Below are 14,863 nucleotides of genomic sequence, written 5' to 3' on the forward strand. Positions count from 1 at the left end.
CTAACAGCAGACTACCACACCAAAGTTCCACAAACTGGAAAAGGGCAAAGTAATTGACAGGTCATTATATTACAGACTGTACCCTGGGGAAGCCATCCCATGTATCTGTGGACTCCTCAACATAAACAAGGAAGGAGCACCACTCAGACCCATCAGCAGCAGCATTAACTCAGTTACTTATAACATATCCAAGCACTTAGCCAGTATTCTAGCTCTTTTGGTCAGTAACACTCAACACCAAATCAAAAAGTCACAGGATTTCACCCTCAAGGTGTGTGAAATAACACTGGACTCAGGCGAAACAATGGTTTCTTATGATGTCACTTGCATCATGCATTCCAGTCCAGCAGAACCAAATTCATCCCAGAACACATTTGTGCCTTACTTGACCTCTGTCTGACGACCACCACTTCCAGTACAGTGAAGGTTTCTATAGAAAGAAGCACGGCTGTGCCATGGGCTCACTGGTGTCCCCAGTAGTGGCCAACCTCTACATTGAGGAAGTTGAGAGCAGAGCCTTGATCAGGTCAAGACTCTGCTGTCCACTTACATCTGAAGGAGACAAATCATTCCTTTGAGGACAACAATGTAAACATCTTGTCCAGAGAAGACAGATGGTTTGAAAGAGGAGTAAAAGAATCCATCTATGTCAAACTGGAGCGACTGTCTTTGAACAGAGGAGGTGGCCTACGACATTACTTATCACCCACAATGCAGTACTGAGTTCTCTCCCCAGACAGCTTAACAACCATTCACACCTGGGCTCACCTAGCCCTAACGACCCACATGAAGGCTGGTTGGGTCAACAATCCACAAGTGGCCCTAACGACTCTGAAACTCAGAGTTCACACGTGTCCTTAACGACTCTGTAAGGACACTCCCACGCAGAGGTTAAAAGCCTGCGACTCCAGTTAGTTAGAAGTGAAGAAGCCTCTTGGATGAGAGGTGAAAAGTCTTCAGGAAACTGAACCAAGTCCAGTTGCCTACGATACAGCACTTAGAGTTACCATGACCTGGATGACTGAGAACCTTCATCAAATGGTTAATTACACACAGCACACTTTATTCTCAAAAACAGCAGTGCAGTTTTGTACTGACAAGTACATTTTGTTGTACATTTTCACAAGACAAATAATAAGCACTCATATAAAAGATACATACATGATGATACATATGGTATAGCCTACAAATTAATCCTGAACTTAGAGTATGGTTACTGAAGTTAAGGGTACAACATTTTAAGTACATTTGTTTCCTTACTGGGAGTTCACCTAGAAAAACTGATCAATTTCATCTGTGTGTGGACAGTACAGAGGTAGTTCTGGACATGTTAAGTCTGCTAGCATAGCTCTTTTTTGTATGTGTGGTAACACATGAAGAAATGGGCATGACATATTGTCACTTGAGCAATCAGCTTCAGTCAGCATCAAAGCTATTTTACTGAAGAAGAATACTACACACTTCTGTATGACATTGAAAACAAACCGTGGTGGTTATTTATACGTTTTAAATTGATAACTTCCTAGACAGAAAGATACAACATGTAAACAAGAGCTTTTAGAAATTGTTGGAAGATATTTTTTTCTTCTTTTGGTAGACGCTTCCTCCTGCTTCCAGTGTTTGAGCTAACATAGGCTGAACATGAACATGAGCAGACAGATGAGAGCGAAAGTGTCTCGCTCTCACCTGTCATCTCCTCTGCTGTGATTTTGTTCTGCAGTAGTATCCACACAATGGGCTAGTAGCAAGCTAGCTAGTTACTGTGTTTTCTTTCTTTGTTTCATGGTGGTTGGCAACCAGCTTTGAGGTGCATTACTATAAGAAAGCAAGAAAGTAAAGAAAGGGAAGTCATTTAATACAATATCAATATTTTGTTTTTAAATGTCACGGTTATCGTTAACATCAGTGTATAGGTAGAGTGGAGTCTTACCGTAACACTCACCATAACCTTAACTCAAATGATCACTCTAAAATGTATCGATGTATATTACGGGGTCCAGCATTTTGGTCCCCATGAAGCTGTCGTACCCTCCGATGTGAGCAGGCTCCCAGTTTTGACCACAGACAAAAGTCAAACACACACAAACACAAGATGAGAACAATACCAGCCCCGCTTTCATGGCTGGTTAATATTCACCCTCCTTCTCTTATGCTTATGTGTTTCAGCTGGTAACACAGTGCAACGGCAGATTCATGGAATGCTTCAACGCTCAGAAGGAGTGCAACAAAGAGAAAAATAGAAATTCCTCTGTGGTGCCATGTAAGTGTTCCACTCATTTAAGAAGTGTACTGTATACAATTTTAATGAACTATCAAACTATCAAAAAGCATAAAATAACAATTTCCATTGGTCCATAGAGAATCATAGAGCAATTCCGTACTCTACAACACACATGATTTTTAAACTCATATATGTAAGGTTCATGAGTTTCAAAGGCTTGTCACAGAACATCTAATAGTTACATTGAACTGGCTTGTATAATGGGACATTACAGTGAGAAATGTGTCAGTTAAATATTTGACTTCATACATGTCAAGTTCTGCAAAGAAAACCAAACCTGTTTTACTAACCCCCTCTGAGACTGATGGATCGATAGGTCATCATCAAATTCAGCATACAGTACCTGAGAACAACCAGGACTGAAACTTACTTAAAGACTTTTGTTGTTCCTAATTAAACCGCTGTGTCAGCATGCATTTGTATAATTTGCTACAATGTTAAACCTAACAAATGTCATATTGATACACAAAGTAAAAGCAATTGTACTAAAGGGAGTTTTTCGGACTTCCCGAAAGTTTCTCAGCTTTCACTTTGAATGGTGTGAATGCAAAGTACCGGCTGCTATTTGCAACTTCAGCATAAAAATATCATTTTCATACAAGCCTTAAAAAATGATAAAGCTAAAACCTTGATATGGAGTACTCTATTGTTTACAGGCTGTCTGATCCCACTATCACGATTCATTTACTCTGTGTATTCTGCAGCTGTTACACAATCTGCTGACAGTCACTGGCTGTTCCATAATTCTCTGAATCACCAGCCAAGAATTACCAAGAACTGTCTACACTCAACCAATAGCAGCAAAAGGATGAATGGAAGCACACAGAGTGGCTTGTCAGTGTTGTCTTGTTTTTTAATAAACTGCTAAATGGCTTTTCTTTCTGTCTTCACATCCCCCCACCCCCTCCCTGTCTCTCTGTCTCTGTACGCAGCGGAGCGAGCGAGGGTCGGCCTAGCACCTTTGCCCGGCATCAAAGGCACCGACTACATTAACGCCTCTTACATCATGGTTAGCACCTCCACATCCTCTGTCAATCATTGATTTTTTCACTTTCTCCTGATATTTTGACTCAGAGCAGGTTTCAAATAGTCCCACTAGTCAATATCACTGTATCATTGTGTGTTGATACACACTCCCTGATGTGCTACAACAAAATCAGGGACTGTACCATTAACAGGGTACTCCCCAGCCCCCTGCTGGCCTGCACTCACATTGCTTCCGCAGCAACCGGGCCTGAGCACGGTTACCTCTTGTACATATGTCATCACATCGTAGCGTGGTCGCATCACAATGGAGAACATCACAGAGAACAGGACAGTAACTTTACTGACTTTTTTGTGGTTTTGGTCGTAGATAGCCCTCTCACATTCCTGGATTTCTCGATTATGCAAGGCGGCGTAATACACATGATTATACTTCATGTTGTGTACCTGTGCTTGTGCTCATGCATGAGCAACCATACCGTGCCAAAGCACACCTCTTCCAACTGTGCCAGGGCTTGTGACTTGCAAAAGACAGATTAAAAACATAATAGTGAAAGCTAACCCTTTTGTCCAGATGTAAACAACCAGTGAAAAACTAAATGCATTTTTTTTTCCTGATCTACATTGAGCCAAAAGACAAGAGAACCATTTCAGGTAGATCTGAGGACACAAATACAAAATGTGGTTGACCCAGATGGATCAACATTAAGAGACAACACACCTTGAATTTCACACAGTCATGATTATAACTCACCATATAATCTGAGCTGACTGCTCAGTCCACCGAGAACCACTGATGCATTAGACAGAAACAGATCTGACACCCACAGCTATAAAATGGGATCCTATGGAGACCGTCTCTCTCGTTGATTTCCAGAACGCAAGAAGGGCACAAAAGACAGTTTATAACAGGCTAGAGTGAAATCATAGCAGTCAGGACAGTTAAAAGCTCTGTTTACTCCTTTAAAATGAAACTAGATCCCAGATGAGCTGGGCATTAAGGCAATGTATGTTCACACTTTTTGTAAGCGTAACCTAAATCCAAATGAATGTGATGTAAGCAGTCTGGAGAGACGCTCACTGACCTGTCTTTTTTTCCTTTTATCTTTTCAGGGTTACTACCGGAGTAATGAGTTCATCATTACCCAGCATCCTCTGCCTCACACCACAAAAGACTTCTGGAGAATGATCTGGGACCATAATGCACAAATTATTGTTATGCTGCCTGCCAACCATGGACTGGTAGGAAACACACACGCACACACACGCACACACACATAAATACTGTGGAGGGTGTTTAGTGAGTGTCCACTACCACTTTCCCAAGTATTTTCTGCCTACTAATCCTGCGTTTCAGGTATTATGACTGACACAAACACCTTCATGAACCAGAGTCACATGTGCCATTTTGTAACTCAGGTTATCAACAGTAGTTACCTCCACACAAACCTGTGTGTGAATCTCATGACTTTTGTGCGCTCATATGCATTCCCCAAATACACACACACATGTTCAGATGCACACACTCTATCAGGGACCTCAAACTGCCAGCCCCCGGGCCATCTCCGGCCCACCTGCTCCCCCTATCTTTGGCCGTCAATTTTTTTTTTTAACTTTAATTGTTTTTTTAGTTGTTTCACATCAATTTCGTTCATCAAAAATGTGTCTACAGAGCAACACAGCTGTCATTTTCGGCATTTGTAACATGTTAACAATGGAAATAAAAAACTACATTTTCAGAAATATTGCACTTAGTGCTTGAATGCTGAAGTGGCCCTCTTACAAGATGACAATACCTGCACTGGCCCCAAGCTAATTAGAGTTTGAGACCCCTGCATTATAGGCTGATTTCTGCTAATTGATCCAGTGTCCTGTGTTTCTTCAGGAACTCAAAAAAAATTTGAAAAAATATGTGCTGATTTTACACATCTGGTCTTAGCTGTCTCCAGGTGTTGTGGATCGTCATACTTAAAAAGGTAGTTCTGCATGCAGCAACAATTGAACCTGGTAATCCAGTGATGGCCATGAAACCAGCTTTATATGTTTAATTCAGTTGGTGTCGTTGTACACATAATATGCAGTACTGTCAAACAAACTGGGTCTGAAGAGTGCCTTTAAGTTTTATCACTGATTCTGACAGATGGCTGAGATACAACTGTATCCCAAGTTCATTAGTGCAGCCAATCATTTTTTTTCCAGTCACTAGTGGAAAAAACCATCGTAACGCCCCTACAATTTCCAGTGGTTCTGCTCTGTTACGTCCATATCCGTCAGCTTTTAGAAAACGTTTACAAATATGGATGAAATGAATGCAGACAGGGTTCCCTCTTTATCTGTAGACATATCTTACTTCAGCATAATTGAGCCTTTAGTGGCTCCTTTATCATTACACTAGCAGTATAACACATCCAAATCTGACTGAATTTTCAGCAGTCAAGTTGCATTTGGGTTTGAATGAGGTAGAGAAATGCATAGAAACATTCCCTCTAGAGTCAGACAGTGTTATAGGAGTGCAATATTAAAATGGTGGTGTATTGACTTATTGGACATTTAAAGTGTTGCCTATCAAAATAAAACAGGATTGGGATTGAAAGTGACCCGATTAGGACCAGACATAACTAGCAACCACAAAAGTGAAATAAATCAGGACTCCTGTCTCACCTTGTAACATGTGCATACACATATCACCATGTAAGGCGATCCTACTGCGAGGTCTCTCAAATCAAATAAATATCCTTTAACTTAGACAACTGTATACAAAGCTAGAGTTAGGAAACTGTAGTAACAGGATGTGTACCTTTACAAGACTCTTTCACTAGTTTTAGAGCAGCAATACAGCTTGTGCAATGAGGCTTTGCAAATTGCCAGTCATATGGTGGGTCAATAGGTGCACTTTAACTAAGTGGAACATTGCCTAATTGGGTCTCTTTTAACGAGCCTGTAATTGAAAGCTTGGGTGACAATAAGTGAGACATTTTAACTTGCATTCTGTTCATCTTGAACATGTGATGGCCTCAACAGCAACACAAAGAAGTGGACAGACATTCTGCAGGAAGGGCAAAACATCCAACTACGGCATATACAGAGATTCTTAGGTTTCTATGCAGCAGAGGTGTGAAGCAGCAAGCGGTCATTTCACAAAACAAGGACTGCAAGACAACTTGATAATGTTAAAATGTATTATTCTTCTCTTGTTCTTGCCATTAATGTATTTTTAGCTACACAATCAAAGTGGAGAATCAAAGAGTATCTTTTTGATAACAGAAGATATACTACAGTAATTCTGTGACACATTGTTAAATAAAGTGAATGTATAAACACAGGCATGTGCTCTTCTGCAGGCAGAGGATGAGTTTGTGTACTGGCCCAGTCGGGAGGAGGCTATGAACTGTGAGGCATTCACTGTCACCCTCATCAGTAAAGACAGACTCTGTCTGTCCAATGAGGAGCAGATCAGTATCCACGACTTCATCCTGGAAGCTACACAGGTTAGTCTGCGTGCTTGCGTGCTTGCATGCATGCATGCATGCATGTGTGCGTGCATGCGTGCGTGCATGCGTGCGTGCGTGCACACATTAAGAATTATGGGTGGGATAGTGGATAAACAACAAAGAAAAAACACAAAGCAAATTTAAACAATAATAAGTACTCAATTTAGGATTTGATTGCAAGCATGCAAAATCCTGTTCATAAATGCAGTGAATGTTGAGTGTTTGAAGACAGAGTGCTGAGTTTGATTGATGTTTTGTTTTTGTTTTTACTTTTACTGAATTTTTGAAGTTTGGCCCTCAAAGCTAAATTTCATTATTTTGGTGATTCTCTGTATGTGTATTCTAAGCCTCAGGAACTGGATAAGCCTCAGGAAGGATCATTTACAACATGTGTTTATTTGTGTAATAGTTTTTGCTGAATGCTTACAGCAATGAAATAAATAAAAAGTAAAACAATACATATCTGTTTACCCAAACAAAGAATCTGAATTTGATGTTACCAGTTCTGATTCTGTGTAGTTCTATCACATCTACAAGTTATTTTGGTCCTGCGTAAAAAACAGATCATAAAACACAGATCTTTGTAAATATAGATTTGGAGCTGAAAAAAACTATTTTTTAACATATTTTGACTGTAGATTTTCTCAAAAAGGATTTTTTAATTTCTTTTAAACTGTGTTGAAATCATCATCTTTGCATTATAAAAGTAATGATGTTACATTACTGCTAACATCATCTAACTCTTGTCTCCCTTTCTCTTGCTTTCCTTCTGGCTGTCTCGACCTCTATCTTTCTAACAGGATGATTATGTATTAGAGGTTCGTCACTTTCAGTGCCCCAAATGGCCGAACCCTGACACACCTATCAGCAGCACCTTCGAGCTCATCAACGTCATTAAGGAGGAGGCGGCTGCCCGCGATGGACCAACCATCGTCCACGATGAGTCAGTCTGACATTTTATTTACTTCTATATTCTCTCACCACATCCTGAGATAGGAACATTAAAAACGATACACACATCCAGCAACATCATAATCAACAAAATACATAGAAAAAAGTTAAGTTCAGAGAAGTTCATACAAAATGCAAAGCCATACATCAACACATCAAAAAGACATCTTATATAAATACATGTTACATCAAATTCATCATCTCATAAGTCAATATCTCAAAATTCCTTAGAATAAAGAAGAGAAGGCAATATTATAAAATCATGTCCAGTACTGGGCCCACCATTCCATGGAAGTTTTCCACTTTAAAGCACAAAATGAATATCTTATTTTCACAAACATGTGCCGGGGTCAGCCTATAGTCAATAGGGAGAATCATTGTAACATTCATATAATGATTTTAGAGAACATTTTGATCTTATACTCTTGATTAAGACCTCTAGGTGTGAGTGTCTGCAGAGTGAAATTGCAAAGACTTTCTCTTGAGTAGGATGTTATTTACATCCCCTCCTCGTCTCAGGGATCTGATGTGCTCAATGCCACTGTATCTCAAGGAGGCTACTGGGTGATTTACCTATCTGAAATGCACAGCCCCTGGGTTATACTGGTCCTGATTTTGGATACAACTTGTGTTCTGCTGCCTGGTTTTTAATGCTCTTTGTGTTTTTCCTTTATATGCTAAACCACATGGACATTTAATAAGAAAGATGGCATGTTTTTGTGGATCAGAGCTCAAAATGTGCCAATGAACCTATATTCCAGCAGCTTGTTTGTAAGTCTGTTTGTTTTGTTCATAAATTATTATAAAGTTACCCTATAAATTATATGAGGTACAAGGTACATTTATTGTAAACACAAGGGTTTAAAAAAATAAACTATGTTTGAGTCCTTCGTGCTACATCTATCTTAGAAAATTGAGTCTTGATGGGGCATTAAGGAGTCTCATGGAAGATTCAGTGGGGAGTGAAGCTGCTCTGTAGTCTGCTGGTACAGCAGCAGATACTTCTGTATCTGTTGTCAGATGGCAGCGGGGTTAACAGACTGTGGATGGGTGGGTGTTGTCTTTTAGTATCCTTTGGGCTCTGTGCAGACACCGATGTTGCTGATGCTCTGTAGATGGGTACCAATCATGTTTTAATCACCCGCTGCAGAGCCTTCCTGTCTTGGGCCGTGATGAACCATGCCAGGTCGTGATGTTTCCAGTCAGGATGCTTTCTATTGCTCCTCTGTAAAAGTTGACCAGAATCTTGCTCCAGAATTTAGCTTTCCTAAGTTTCAGTCAGAAGTGGAGCCTTTTCTGTGCGTTTTTAATCCGCTTCATGGGGCAGATTGTTTTGAATGCTGAGCTGAAGTCATCAAACAGCACCCTGACAAAGCTGTTCTCGTCCAGGTGCATGAAGACTGAGTGAAGGGCAGTGGATATGGCATCCTCTGTGGATCTGTTGGTTCTGAAAGCATACTGGTGAGGGTCCAGGCTGGCAGGAATGTTGTCTTTGACGTGCTGGAGAACCAGTTTCTCAAAGCACTTCAGGATGGGGTTGAGAGCCACAGGGCAGCAGTCATTTGGACTAGCACAGCAGAGTGTTCTAGGTACCGAAATGATGATGGCTTTCTTGAGGCAGGACGGGACTGTACGTATGAGAGGTAAAAAAAAAAAATGTCAGTAATAAGATCAGCTAGCTGATTGGCACATGATTTTAGTGTGTTGAATTAGAAAAGCTGAGTGAAAATAGAACAGTGCTGTAGATAGTGCTGCATTTCATTGGGCCCACTGGCTTATGAAATTATATTTGGAAATCTGGAAATTTGGAAAACAGCACTTGCTGTGGCTCTTCTATGCCTTGTCGTGTCTTATGCTTTATTGATAAGACTTTGGCAAAGTCATGTAATAAAATATCAAATGAACTGTTCCTGTACATTTGAAAAAGTGACAGTGTCTCATTGGCCTCATACGATGAAACTTCCATCACCATCATTTTCTATTAAATCATCAGGCTTTCAATTTCAATTGGGCCAGAAACCACTTTATATAAATGAGCCTTAAACGTCCAGAGACAGACAACTTAGCCATTTGGCACACAATGACAAGAAAGGGAAATGTAAAAATGAAAATACATATCTGTATGTATCTGTATGAAATACAATACTGCAATACGTGACAAAATGTGCACTTTGTGTTATAGTTAGGCTGACTGTGCTTTGTCACAGGTTGTGTTCCTGCAACAGAAGTTTTAAAACTTTTGAAATGGATGAGGCATACAGAGACACTGGCAGTCTGACTATTCTGCTGCAAGCATAGTGAGGAAAGACACCCAGTGAACTGCCCAATTAAACATAATGAAAGTGTCTTTAGTATTGACACACATTAGTGTTCTTGAATGACACTCTAATCCAGACGCTCCGCTCATGTTTATTCATTAGAATAATGAAGATTGCTTGTCGCATCCTCAAGAAGAAAAGTGACTAATTGAGTACTTCATCTGGTTGCCATGGCACAGCCGGCTTTCGGCGCCGAAGAGATTGTCAGTTAGAGTCTCATCCTAATTGTCTGCACGCTCATTATTCAGCCAGGCATGGGTTGTTAGCAGTGGTTTCTGCTGAGCTCCTGACAGGGCTGCTAATGGAAGAGGAGACCCTTAACATTGTGAAGGCGACCCACCGTTCTCTCAGGAGCCTCACACCAGGCTGAGCTGTCGTTCTCAGGTGGATTCACTTGCTAATAAATCTTTAATCTCAGAGGTGAAATCCCTCATCTGTGTGGGTCTTCACTCCCTGGTTGAGCGGCTGTCAAGGACAACTCAGACACTGAGTTGTAAAGGTCTTCACATTATTCCATATCAGAAATTTTGAGAGATAAGAAGAGACAGCACAGGTGAACTCAGTGACTTATTTTGGTAAGAGACTATTTATTAAAGGAACAATTTTTATTTATAATAAATGCTATTTTTTTTTTTCAATAAATCTCGCAATGTGGGGAATCATAAACAGTAGCAGGCAGTGTACGATAGGTAGTGGGTCAAAGTGGCATACTTTGCAGACAGAAAATCTACTTTCAGTCCTTTCTCCTTGATTGTTTGTCAAAACATTGTGGAGGAGAAATGATGTAAACCACGCTGCCCTGGTAACTCATCTCCCAGAGCTGAACAATGAACAAATGCAAAATGAAGAGAACCTCCATCCTTCCTCCTCCACCCCCCTTAATTCAGGTAAATTCTTCTTTATCAGGTTTTGCGAGCTTCGTAAGCATCCGTAGTGCTGTGTGATGCAGGGGTTTCACTTCTCAGTCACCCCCAGGCCCTGGGGAGGAAGCTGGCTGAAGGCCACCTCATGCTGTTCATTCACCCATCCAGAACTCCCCCAGACCTAATGAGAGGGGGCTTGTTCATGTGGATGGTTTATTCAATTATTTATTTTCAAATTTTTATTGATTTTCTTTCAATTAAATATTCAACACACAGACATATGACTTATAAAACAGCAAACAAAGCAAGAACAAAAAGGCAGTCCATAATGACAATGTAAACATTTCACCGATGCACCCATATACTTTGTCACGAGCCCTTAATAAATAGAAAGAAGTTATCCCAGACTTCAGAAAATGTCCCTTTTGTATTGTTCCTTCGAGACAAGTATTCAAAAGACGCAGCTTCTGTCATTAGTCTTATCCATTCAGTGAATTCTGGGGTTTTTGTGTGTTTCCAGTTCCTTGAAACAACTCTTGCTGCAGTAATGAAACTATTTGCCAATAGCCAAACTGAGCTTTAGTGACACCCAGTGGCATAAATGTTTCATCCCCAAGAAGACAACTGAGGGGAGTGTGGCAATGGCTGTTTAACCCATTCACCCAGTTAGCAAGCAGCTCTCTCCAGAAAGGAGTTACCACAGGGCATTCCCACATAGCATGCAAGAATGTGCCCACTGTAACTTACATTTCCAATCATTTCTATCAGTAGCAGGCCCATTCTACAGCTTTGATGGGGTGTAGTAGTATCCATGTATAATTTTGTAGAGTGTATTTACTTCTAATATCTCTTGTGGCCTAGCCAGTACTGGATTATGTCCTGCCATGGCCCTTCTTCAATATCGTGTCCTCAGTCCCTTTTCCAAATTAACCTTAGATATTCACACTTGTCACTTTGTGTATTTATAATGGCTTTGTAGAACAGTGAATCCTTGTGCATTATGCTTAGTAAGTCAAAAAGCTTCTGTATCATATTGGGTAACTCAAAACCCTGCTAAAGTGTGAGCAGGCTCCCTGTGGCGCTCCTTAGCTGAAGATATTTCCAGAATTCTCCCTTCCCTTCCAAGTCATACTGGTGCACTAGCTCCTGATTTGTCATAAATGTGTCATCTCTACACAAATCATTAATCACACATATAACGCTCCCCTGCCAACTTTTCCAGTTAACTGAACGTTTCCCTATCCGTACTCGAGGGTTATCCCCCCGCCTTACCCCCATGTCTGTGTCCGCTCTTATTGTTGCAGCGAGTGCTTCTAGAAATAAAACAAACAGCAGAGGACTAGCAGGATCTCCTTGCCTCAAGCCTCTTGTAAGGTTGAATAGAGGTGACATCAGACCTTTAGTCACGAGGATACTTTTGGTGATGAATAAATTATTTGAACCCATTTTAAGAATCCCTCCCTAAAGCCATATATTTCCAATGTATGCATGAGAAAAGCCCATTCCACCCTATCAAATGCCTTTTCGGCGTCGGGTGAAAAGGCAGTGGGTGCATCTTCATTACAGCTAGACCAGGTGTAATAAGATCTAACATTGTCTGATGATGAGCACCCTTTAACAAAGCCAACTTGGTCCGTATGTATGACTTGTGGCAATACACTCTCCATCCTTGTTGCAAGGGTTTTAGTAAGAACTTTACTATCCATATCTATCAGGCTTACAGGTCTAAAGCTATGCGGCTCAATGGGTTCTTTGTCTCTCTGCAAAATCAATGTTATTGAGTCCTCATTAAACGTGTCCAGCAGTTGCCCTAATGTGAATGCTTCCATGTATACACCTGTCAGTGCGGGCGCCAGTATATCAATATATTTTTATAATATTCTACTGGTAACCCATCCAATCCCAGTAATTCACCTACTTTGAGTGATAAAATAGCATTTCTAACTTCCTGTTCTGTAAAACTTCCTCTATTTGCTTAGTCTGGATGATAGATTAGTTTCCCATTTATAAAGTTTGGTATAAAAATCCTTAAATCCATCATTCATTTCCTCAACACCGGTCAATACATCTCCATTTTTATCTTTTGTAGCTTGTGTTGTAAAGCTTGCGTCTCTTTGTTTCAGCTGCCTCACCAGCAGTTTGCCTGCCTTTTCTCAGCTTTCATAAAAATGACCTTTCAACCTGAACATTGCATATTCTACTTTTTTGTTGTATATGTCATTTAATTGGAATTTCAGTTCACACACTTGCTTCAAGCGACGATCAGTATGATTGACTGCTAATGACTTTTCTGCTTCTTTAAGTTGAGATTGTAGCCTAGCCATTTTTTCTTGGGTTTCCTTTTTCTTTTTACTTGAGTAAGCTATTAGTTTGCCTCTTACATAGGCCTTTGAAGCCTCCCATACAGTGCCCAATTTCTCTGTTGAACCTATGTTTGTCCCAAAGAAATATTGGAGATCTTACTAATGAATTAGTGAATGTTTGATCCTGAAATAAATAGACATTTAGCCTCCACCTGCTCTTCTCTATCACATCTGTCCCAATTTTCATGCCCAACTGCACAGTAGCATTGTCTGTTACCACAATAGGCCCAATTGTACAGTCCACCACCCCTCCTGTAAGGTCATTTGATAACAATGAAAGTAGCCTATTCTTTAATGTGATTTATGGTTGTGCGAATAAAAGGTATTTTCTTTTTCTCAGGGATTTAACCAGGCCCAGATCCTTCATCAGCAAATGTATGGCCTTTCTATCTTTTGGCATATTACTAGTGGGCAAAGTTTTATCCAGAATCCCATCTTGTACCTGATTGAAATCCCCTGTAATGATTATGTTTCCATCCAATATATCCCCCAGCATTTTGTTTACCTAATGGAAAGATTCTGTCTCTTCCCTATTTGGGGCATATATATTGCACAGATTAATCTTAATTCCATTTATCTTGGCCTTCACACACATTATTCTGCCTTCATTATCTTTATGTTGCCTCATCATTACAAAGTTTAGTTTTTGTGGACAAGTATTGCCACCCCACACTTTTTGCTGGAGTAAGAGCTATGAAATATCTGGCCAACCCAGCCTCTCTTAAATGTAATTATCTCTGAGTCAGCTAGATGGGTCTCCTTTATAAAGGCTATGTCGGCTTGTTGGGATTTAAGATAAGTCAAGCATTTCTTCCGTTTTACTGGGTTCTGCAATCCATATATGTTCCACCTAACCTTATAAAGTTAGCCATACCCTGATATCTTATATAGTTTAAAATGTAAGAAAAATAGCTCTGACATCAGATATGTAAGATATAAACAACCCACTTAGTGAGCATTTAGGGTGTTGTCTGACTGTCAATCTAATCAAAAACAAAAACTGTGCTGAATGCTCTGCACAAACCACAACACCAATTTCACTCAAAAAATAACAATAGACATAAGTATAAAAAGAAAAACGTCTCTATTGAAGATAAACAAACAAACCCCCTATCCTCCTCCTTTTCATCATCCACTGATAACTTATACCTTCCCCAACTCGGTCCGTGAGTCGTGTACAGTGGCCAACCCCCCGAACCTCCCAAAGTCCCCTCCTTGAAATAGGAATGTGTCCATAGTATTAAAGCAGTTATTGGCTATCCATTTAAGTCAGCAGACAGAGGCCAGTCTCATACAGCTCTGTAAACACAAACTAAAAATTCCATTCTTCATTGGGGCCTCTATCTACTGATACACAGCCTGTCAGGGTCAGTGTCTGTTAACTGCAGTACAAAAGAGAGAGCTTGTCCATAATTTTCCTCCTAAGTAAAATATGACCCATCAAATCAATTCTCTTTGAAAAAAGATAATAATAAAAAGAAAGAGGGAGGTCATCCATGCCCTCATATGTTCCCCGTATATGTACAAATAAGGAGCAGTTCGTATTTGTTGTTAATGTCTGCCAGCACTTCAGTATTGTAATTTTCTACTCATATTGAGCATGTTTCCCTGG

At 40.2% G+C, this 14,863-nt stretch overlaps 1 protein-coding gene across 1 annotated transcript in view; it reads left to right on the top strand.

Moving 5' to 3' along the window:
- LOC311252755 (receptor-type tyrosine-protein phosphatase gamma-like) overlaps window positions 1–14,863 on the top strand; it is a 480,433-nt gene that overhangs the window by 455,609 nt on the left and 9,961 nt on the right. The window contains exons 23-27 of the mRNA XM_084346266.1: window positions 2,167–2,260; window positions 3,214–3,290; window positions 4,379–4,507; window positions 6,607–6,753; window positions 7,557–7,699. Of these exons, the coding sequence (XP_084202392.1) occupies window positions 2,167–2,260; window positions 3,214–3,290; window positions 4,379–4,507; window positions 6,607–6,753; window positions 7,557–7,699 (590 nt within the window). The remainder of the gene's footprint in view (window positions 1–2,166; window positions 2,261–3,213; window positions 3,291–4,378; window positions 4,508–6,606; window positions 6,754–7,556; window positions 7,700–14,863) is intronic.

This window comes from Pagrus pagrus (genome assembly GCF_965226575.1).
Source record: "Pagrus pagrus genome assembly, chromosome: 3".
Taxonomy (NCBI): Eukaryota; Metazoa; Chordata; class Actinopteri; order Spariformes; family Sparidae; genus Pagrus; species Pagrus pagrus.